Raw genomic sequence first — 10,016 nt, 5'->3', positions numbered from 1 at the left:
AATTGGTGTTAAATAAACGTTTAACAATGTACAAATAAAAAAAAAACAATATATGTTGTAATTCCCACTTCTCAAGCAAATACCAAACTATTTAACAAAAGACTAAAACATGTCAGGTTTTTCAGTGCATGTGGGACGCTGGAAGTATCTGGGCCTGTTTTTGTTGCATCTGAGCCAGGACGGCTTGCCATAACTGATGGACCAATGAATTCTGAATTACACCAGCAAATTCTAAAAGAAAATGTCAGGCCATCTGTCCGTGAGCTGAATCTTAAGAGAAATTAGATTATGCAGGGAGACAATGACCCCAAGCACACGAGTCATTCTACAACAGAATAGTTAAAGAAGAACAAAATTAATGATTCGTAATGGCCAAGTCGAAGTCCTGACCTTAATCAGTAATGTTGTGGAAGAACCCGAAGCGAGCAGTTCATGTGTGGAAACCCACCAACTTCTCAGAACTGAAGTGGTTCTGTACTGAGGAAGGAGCTGAAATCCCTCCAAGCCGCTGTAGACGATGGATCAGCAGTCACTGGAAACGTTTAGTTGTTGTTATTGCTGCACAAGGGGGTCACACGAGATCCTGAAAACAAGGGTTCCCACACTTTCACAACTCATGGATATGTACAAATTATTTTTTTAAATAAATAAATACACAGATATTTCGGTTTCATTTGTTTGATTAGGTTCTTTGTCTATATTCAGGGCTTTTGTCAGAATCTGCTGATGTTTTGAGTCGTTTTCATGCATAAATTTATTTATTTCCGTTTTGCAGGACACGTTTTTGTTCTTATGTTGTGGTTTTGTATTCAATCTATTTGATACTGGTCAATACAAACATTGGTCAATAAAATCATTCTTCGGTGGCCTATGTTTTTCTAACCAGGTGCTTTCAGAACCACTATGTTTTTTTGTTTTGTTTTGTTTTGTGTTCTGGGTTTTACTTAAATCAGCCATTTTTTTTAGTTTTTTTTGTGTGTGTGTGTGTGTGTGTGTGTGTGGGGGGGGTTCTTTTATTTTAGAGACAAACACACACATGCGCACACACATTAAATTAATTCCGAGCTGAGGTCTTTCACTCAGTGATAAATGTCAACCTCTCTCCCCCTGAACAGATATCGATGGTTATTTGGGCTTATTTCTCCAATCTGTTGTTCACCTCAGAACGGAGATGGAATCCATTTCTGCCTGGTTGGCAGCGAGGGTGACTGTAGGACAAGGTAATTTAGCTGGCACCCTCTTGTACCTTTCTGTCTGAGCTGCTGCGCTTTCCCAGGCCCCGTTCTACAATTTACCTCAAACAAACAAGAGCACACATGCACAAAAAGCCCTCGGCTCTCTGCTCGGCGACACACAAACTGGTCTTCAACTGAAATGAAACAAAATCCAGACAACCTGAGCGGTTACTTAGTTTGATGTGGCTTTTACAAACAATCTCCGGGGCAAGTGAAAAAGGATGCATTAAAACATTTTATTGGTGTTTTTTTTTTCTGTTATTTCAATTTACACCAAGTTGAAGTATTTCATATGTCAACAGTTATTCCAACACTGAATGTTTAATTCCTTCAATAAAGTGTGTCAGGCACATTTTGTTTTTGCTGTCCTGTAAGTTGAAAAACAGAAACCCATGACAAAGATTTGAAGAAATGTAGTGTCAGTGGTTTGTTAAGAAGCGTCCAAACAGGAACCCATCTGTGCAAAGAGAGTGGTTCCAATTGTCCAGCAAGTAAACATATATCTCATTCCAAACAAAGTCAACAGATGTCAAGAGGAGTCCACATCTAAGACCCAGCCTCTCTTCAGATCTGGACCCCAAAGACTTGTTGAAATCAGCGTTAGAAAGATTTGTTTTAAGCTACTGAACTGAATGAATCTATTCTACTAATAATGACTTTGCAGTCCTTACACTTTAGTCTATTGTTACAGGGGAAACTTTGAAGGAATGGAAATACTTTCTTTGCCACAGTGGCAACACAGCATAAAGCGAGACAGCGTACCTTGCTAATAATCTAGTAATTACAAATACCCCATAAAAGCAGCTTGTGTGAGCAAAGTTCAGCAAAAGTTCCATAAATTCACTCCAAATGTTCCAAGTACTTTGAGTAAAGGTCAAGGCCACAGAGCTGAGCTGATATTTAAACTCATACAGGCACTGGAGCATCAAGCTGGTCAAGAAACATGGTCATTGGTGAGTGGAAATTGGGAGTGATTAGTACCTACAGACTTAAAAACCAATCAATAAAATATCATTGCTTAATCACAGTAGTTACTGGTCCTGTAAACAAAGATACATTTGGAAAGCTGTACAACAAGTAGTTTGGCAGAGAAAGGACAAAGTGCATTTGGATAAAAGAGGAATGTTGTCCTGAGATTCCACATAAAATTACTTTTGGAATAAAACTTTATGGTAGCACCATTGCTGTTAATGTTCAGTTGTTTCCTTCGATCCAAACTCCTAAATTGGAACAGCAGATTTCATGTAAATGACTCCTTCAAGGTAACAGTCCAACTTCAGCTCCCGAACTAGCAAAGCACGTTTTGATCTGAAGACACGTGGAATGATAATTTTTCAGAAATCCAAAATGAACAGCCCCCATGTGATAATGAAGCAAAATCCAAATGTTTCGTTTCAAATCACACTTTAACACCATCCGACCTGACTGGCTCAATCAGTCAGCACTGAGCTCCATTAAACTGACAATGCTCATGGTTAGTGGCACTTCCAGGATTTGTTAGATGAGAATGATTCTTTCTAACAAGTCACTTTCATTATGCCGAACAGAAAAGGAAAAAAATTTGAACCTCCTAAATAAAGTGGTGGAGACACATCTTTGTGGATGGATATAATGTCATTTCAACGCATTTAACAGCGTCTAGAACAGATGAACATTGCACAGTACAATCTTGAGCATGGTTGTAAGATGCCAAAGGCTTTGGAGATTAAAATCGTCAGAAATGGCAACAAGGCGTCTTGGATCACTGCAAGGATGATTGTTGCTGAACTGGCCCTTCTGAACTTTGTCTGAAGTGTCAAGGAAGATTGTTGTGATGGTTTTTCATTACAGTGGACTCAGGGCTGAGTTTTGGAAGGGTCCTTTGGACTGAGACAAAACTGGATGGATTTGTGCGCATGGATGGTGCTTTCTTTTGGCAGAGGAAAGAAGAGGCCTTCAACTATAAAATCACTGTTCCCATACTAAAAAATGTCAATAATTCTGTAGGGCAGTTATGCTGCTTCAAGTACAGGGAGGCTTGTTCAGGTTCATGGGGTCATGAAGGACAAGTTGACACTTCCTGCTGCCAATCTGGCTTTTGGTCGTCGTTGGATCTTCCAGGCAGACATCGACCCAAAGCACATTTCTGAGTCGGCCCAAAAAGATTTAAAAGATGCTAAAATCCTTGTTCTGGAGAAGCCCTCTAAAAGTTAAGATCGCAATTATACAGTGAATCACAAGAAAATAAACATGTAATTTAGATGAGCTGGAAAAATTTGCCAAGGAGGTAAAAGTCAAGATCCCTCGACAGACATGAACCGACCTAGTTAGGTTCATGTCTGTAGAGATTTTGGCTTTGTTCTTTTGGAGGTAATTATACTACAGTTATGGTAGTGATTATTCCTGGGAAATCTTAGGGTTTGTTCATGTTTATAAAGTGGCCAATATTAATAATATACTAATAACTGTGGTTGGTGGAGTGTACATTTTCCTATGGGCCTGTCAGATTTACCAAATACTGGTACAAATGGATTAAAAAGAACATCATGTGCTGTTTGATGACAATTTTGATTCATCAGCAGGCTCCACAGGTTCAACTGTTATCCAACTGTGTTATACTTAAATTGCCACGAGGTTGACCTAAAAATGTCCATGTGCTTTCTGGTGCTTGAAAGATACCAGAACTGCAACTAGAGATCAGAGATAAAATAAGAAAGGGTTAGTGACAGTCAGGATTTAGGTTAAATATAATATAATTATATGGTCCTCATTTTAAATACTCTAAAATTAGCTGTATCTCTGCAGACTTCGACATTGGAGACTTTCATACGAGGCAGTGTAGATGGTCTCGGAAAGTGAGCAGCGATGTCTCCGTCTGGGTCAAACGTTAGGGGGTTCCTCACTCTTCCGTTCATTACTAAGGCAGTGCTGAGGTCCACACATCTTTACTGAGGACACTGCAAAACTCAGCGGCCCTCAGATTCTAAGGCACGCTTTACTGAATCTCTAATGAAGGGGAGTGTTCAAAGATCAGTGGTGATGACAGGCGTGACACCATGGATGAGCAGCGTGGGCCCCAGATCCTGAGTCAGCAGCTCCAGCTGGTCTAAGTAGGCAGTGTAGCGGCGAGTGTCAGCTGGAGGGCGTGGCAAGTACAGGAAGCGCACAGCAGGTGGTGTCCGGGCCTGATCCAGGATCAGCTTATTTACAGATGACAGGTAGTCATTGGACAGGCGCGTGGCGTTGCTCGGGAAACTATTAACATAATCATCTTCGTTCTCGTCTTCCTCTTCATCAGTTCTCAGCGTATTCTCTTCTGGGATGGTATCCGGGGATTGTGACGGCTGTTTCTTGCTCCAGTCGCCTTGCCGCTGCCAGTGCAACGCCACCTGCTGGTCCCAGGGTACAGGGTAGATTCGAGCTTTAATTCTCAACTCTTTCAGCAGCTGGCCTAGCTTCTCCTCTGAGCCTCTCACACTTCGTCCCTCTTCGACGCACAGGAAGATACGCAGCGTAGCTTTGCGCCAGTCTCTGACCATGTTGAGGATGCACGCTAGCTGTAGCAGGAACAGAGAACAGGTATCAACGTAGCTAGAACTGTCTGGGCGCAGGAGGTTGACTGGCCAGACGTCGACATACACAGCTCCCTTCCCTGAAGAGGAGGAGGGCGGCGAGAGGGCCTGGGCTCGATCAAAGTCGTTGAAGTATCGAGCTAGTACCACATTCTTTAGCATCTTTATAGCATCAGCAATGATCGCCACATACTCCTGGGGCCCTAGTACCTTCCCGTTCTCAAATTCACCATAGTCCTGTCTGTCAATGGACCCCCGCAGGGAGCAAAAATGGAAGAGAGGAGGTTCCTCAAGCTCCTGAGAAGGACCTGAGAGATCTGTGGACTGACTAGAGGATGGATCAACCAACTTGTCCCTTGGAAGACAGTCATCATAGAAACCTATGACGAGGGTGTTAGGACGCATCCCACCTAGACAGTAAGGAAGATAAAAGACAAATGAGGAAACAAGGCCATATATGCAAATCTAACTATTAGTTATTATTATTATCATTATCATGTCATTTTGTTGACATGTTAAAGGTCCATGTAGAGGTTCAGTCATTCAACTAACTCAAATTCAAAATTAAACTGACCACATGGAAACTTGTTGAATAAGGTAAACTAGGAAGGAAACCTTCGCTAAATAAATTTGCAGTGAAAACATCTGTCAAGTCTCAAAATCTGTTGTTTATTGTCTTTCGATATCTCTAATGACCAAGAGGGACATTGTACTCATGCTGACAGTGGTACTGACCGAGTCCTGAGATGAAGAGGAGATGCTGGATACCATGACGTACAGAATCTGCCAAAGTCAGGTTGACAAAGGCTTTGATGTTTAGCTGGTCCACCAAGGACAACCAGGACTCGTACTGGGATTGCAGAGGGTCAGATGGTAACGTGTCTGGCAACAGGAGAAATACAGACGTGTGATGAGTTAAGACATCTAGCTGACGGTTCAATAGAAGCGTGCTAAGATATAGAAAATGGCAGGGAAAGAGAAGGCCAGGAACCAAACCCGTACAAGGAGAGACTAGAGAAGTCATTACAATGGAGATGAAGCTAGAATCACAGGCAGAGGTGGAGCAAGAGAGAGACAGCAGATGAGATTCTGGGATGTGGGGGGGCAAGGAAGAGAGAGAACGATGCAAGCACAAATGACAGTGTAGACAAAATGTGAGACCGAGAAAAAGATACAGGGAAGCACAAACAGGCAGGCGGGTGATCAATCACCCCAGAAAGACATCAATATGTATGTAGAGTGCAACCCAGAGGCCACATCTACAGGCTTCATAGACAATTCATGGGGTAGTTTCAGCTGTGTTAGGACCTCTTCAGCTGCTAACGCAGTTGTCCCATGTATAAATATTCTATTCAGGCTTAAGGAAAACAGCTGCTAGACAAGGGCAAGAATAAATGGATGGACTTAAAATACATTATGAGTTCAATGTAGAAATAGTCCTCAACAACAAACTCAACTTCAGTGTAATTATGTGAATGAATGACTCATATTTCTCAGCACTAAGTGCTTGTCAAATGAGAGGAGGGCTCTTCGGCAGCTGATGAACATGTAATTCTTAACACTGTGAAATACTCAGAGGATTTGGATTCTTAAGACTCCACTCTCGGCCAGTGCAAGCCCAACAAAATGCCCAAAAGACAAAGACAATCAATGGCCCTGCTCCTTGAAAATCTGCAAGTGTGTGTCTCTGCAGAAAAGGAAATAGACGCCCCCGAGAGCATAGTGCGCATGAGTACTTCCCTGAAAATGAAAAGGCAGAAGTTGAGCCAATGTCACAGAGAAAGGTCTAGCATTCTAAAAAGGTCCATTAAAAGATGCCGTGCTCAGTGTAAAATCCTACTGCCAATTTTGAACCAATCCCAAATGAAAAACAAACACTCGAGTCAAGTCATAGAGGCAATATTTGCTTTTCTATTATAGTCTAGTATAATAAATTGCGATTCAACTTTTAGCATCGGTTAAAAAAAGAAAGCTTTTGTCTTCGCTGGCACTGAATATCCTACTCATGTTAAATTATCCAAACATATTCTTTCAACATAATAGCCTCCTTTTCACACTGAGCTGCTTTAGATCTGAAGTTGCGCAGAAGTAAAGTCTGAAATACTGGAGAAAAGTTTAAGCTGAATGTTGGTGTCTTACTGAGGTCACCCAGCTGGACGTGTCCCAGAACATAGAGGCCACTCTTCTTGATGTCGTTGATAAAGGTGATGAGGCCCACACTGCCACGAGGGTTGGAAACCATCAGCAGGACCTGAGGCCTCCAGAACTTGACGTGGTCCTTCCTCACATCCAGCATCAGCAAATACTTACGCACCTACAGGCAGGAAAATGGACATGTGAGAAGTGTTGTTTTTGGGCTTCAATGTTTATTTTTACTCATATTCTCCTACATAATTAACCCTGTGGCTGGGTGTTGGGTGGAGTCTCCCTAAAACAGAGCTATGTCTGCAGTTATCTGATACTCAGGTTTGAAACATAAGTCCAGTTTAATTACACACGTCCCTAAAATCCATGTCTGGAAGTAATATAACTTGCACACAGTGATTTTTTGGGATTTAAATTTCACAGTATGTGACTCTCAGGGCAGTACAAATGGACATTACGTATGCCTGCAAGATTAGTGCAAGATTTTTATGAAGCAAGAAGAAATTGGCCACATATGGTATTCAACAGGCTCTCTCACGATGTCTAATGTCTGTTTCATGTTAAGTGCAGAAAATTAAAGTAACTTTGATGGGTCATCAGTGCAGATTTAATACAGTGTGCATCCAACAATCTTTATTAACCCCAATAATAAATTTTATATCTCTACACAATTTGCAAAATAACCACTTTAGAAATCAAAGAACTTCTAGTGTGGTCAGTTTTATGAGATACTTACTCACCAAAATTCATTTCACACATGAACCTCAGGAGGCTTACTGTGTGAAATTTGTGGGATTAAAATAATGATGCCAAACATACCGTAGAAACACTACAGAAATATTTAAGTGGTTTCCCTGCATGGTGCGCCAAACAACAGATAAAACTATTTGGCAGCTGATGCACAGTTCGTCAAGTCTCAACACAAGTTTGAATTTGAAACTGTGCAGAGGGCATCAGCCATGTCAAGTGAAGCGATAGCGCACCATGCAGGGAATCCACTTAAATATTCAGTACTTGACAGACTGAATTTTCAGTCTCAGAATTTTAGTGAACGCGGACGCAAAGTCTTTCTTTAAAGTGAAAAGATACAATTCAGTGACAACGGGGCAAATGTCATCTGCAATGATAAAGAACGGGTATGCCCTGGTGGTTGAGCAGGGACTCCGTGAACTAAAGCTACAGTCCTCAATGCAGTGGTTCAATTCCATCCTGGGCCCATTGCTGCATCTCTCTTACTCCCCAACAGCCTCTAAATGGATTTGACAGACTGATTCCAAGATTAAGAACGAACTCTTCATGACCCTGGTTCATGTGAAGAACTATTAGCCAGTTGCTGTAACATCTCAGACTCTTGTCTTGGCTGTAATTTCACATTAACCATGCAGACATGAGGATGGCTTTAATCGACCCGTCTAACTCCGAAAAAAGAGAAAGCACTGCTCTATTTCCTAAAACTATTTCCTTTAGGTCGTAGACTCTGAAGGTGCTCTGTGTGCGTACACCTATCTTACATGAGTGCATGCGCTGTTGCATGGTAACCACATGGACCTCTGTAATTAACATCCAGTTAGGACATGAGTGTCTATGTGTACATATACACATAGATTGGCGTGTGCATTTGTGTGTATCCATGTGTAATTTAAACTATTAGTGGGAGAACGTGACTGCTTATGAATATACATTTAAATGCCAGCGTCTATTAGTCTGTATTAAAATGCTATGACACAGCCATCATCAGGATTCTGAAGGTGTGCTGACGAGGTGGCACCAAGGTACCATGAGGGAAATGTACCCAAGTGGAACTAAACATTAGCTCGAAACCTACTGTCTACGAGAAATGATTAACACTCCCTTTATGCCCTTGTGGGAATTAATGACCATTCACTCAGTGGTGACATGTTGCCATGTTAAAGCCGCAGCCCATGCTTTCAAATTCACTTCTCTTGAGAGAGGACGGGCAACTCTAAAGGCTAATTCTATGTTTTTCATGGCTTTTGAACTCTTGAGTATTCCTTATTAAAAGTGGTGTTCTTGGTGTAACAGTAAAGTTGGGGAGAAAGTCGTCTGTGACACGAGCGCAGAGGGGAAGCGATGCGAGGAGAGTGAACTTTACTGGAGTCCACCAATCACTTCACATTTAGATGAGGGAGGTGGTAGAGACTAAAGTACTTCCAGCCAATTAAAGCAGTGGCACTTTTTTGGCTGGAAGGAACTCCCGTTAAATGGAAGTGCATCACTTGAGAATGACTAAAAAAACTGACTTTCAGTTTCAGGGTGTGTTTCATAGACTTAAGGTAATGATATGAAATTGTAGGAAAAAAATAAAAGAACGACACTGTTCTTGCGTTGCAGCTCCACTTTGGGGTTTGGCCTGAAAAGACCAAGGAAAATCATTCCGATAATGGCATCTTAACAGTGCAACAGAAGTTCAGCTCAAGCTCCTGAAGCTGTTCAGTGCATATGTCCATATGGCAATCAATCTAAAATGAAGTTGCAACCAACATCATTACCATCATAATCACCGTGACTGTTTTCATGCTTCTATTCAGTAACTGCTGTAAAGAAAGAAAAAACAAAGTCCCAGAGGCAAAGTCCAACTGCCTCCACTCATCTAATCATCTGTCTCTCTTTATCTCTCCATTTCTCCCTGTCTTCTCATCCATCAGACTATCATCGTCTCACTGTCGCTTCAGTCTCCATCCATCACTTCGTTTCTCGATCACTCATCATCTCTCCCTGCTTCGTTTCTGCCTCCCTCGTTCTCTTCCTGTGATACCATCAGCATTTCCTGGCTCAGTTTGTCTTTTTCCTCCTTCAATTTCTCCCCTAAACACCGTTGTCGGCGCCTGTTATCTCCAGCTGTGTGTTGTTGTGTTTTGTGAGCCGTTGTGTGTTTCGTCCCTGCTTCAATGTCACCTAGTTGGCAACCCGCCACCACGGCTATTGCTGGATGGCGCAGGAGCACAAGACGAGTGTATGTATTTTTACATGTACATGTGCGGTCCCTTCTGCTAAGTAGATCAGTGTAATCACTTCCACAGGACTGGGCTCCCTGCCATGGAAGGGTTGAGAAGCTTTAGAACAG

At 42.0% G+C, this 10,016-nt stretch overlaps 1 protein-coding gene across 1 annotated transcript in view; it reads right to left on the bottom strand.

Moving 5' to 3' along the window:
• Window positions 1–1,452: 1,452 nt before the first annotated feature.
• LOC311498349 (solute carrier family 12 member 9) overlaps window positions 1,453–10,016 on the bottom strand; it is a 63,553-nt gene continuing 54,989 nt past the window's right edge. The window contains exons 11-13 of the mRNA XM_084558890.1: window positions 6,926–7,100; window positions 5,522–5,668; window positions 1,453–5,196 (exon numbers count right to left, since the gene is read on the bottom strand). Of these exons, the coding sequence (XP_084415016.1) occupies window positions 4,238–5,196; window positions 5,522–5,668; window positions 6,926–7,100 (1,281 nt within the window). The 3' untranslated portion in view covers window positions 1,453–4,237. The remainder of the gene's footprint in view (window positions 5,197–5,521; window positions 5,669–6,925; window positions 7,101–10,016) is intronic.

This window comes from Chelon labrosus (genome assembly GCF_963514085.1).
Source record: "Chelon labrosus genome assembly, chromosome: 13".
NCBI classification, from domain to species: Eukaryota; Metazoa; Chordata; class Actinopteri; order Mugiliformes; family Mugilidae; genus Chelon; species Chelon labrosus.
The sequence above is the reverse complement of the archived record's forward strand: the minus strand, read 5'-3'. Positions and strand labels throughout refer to the sequence as shown.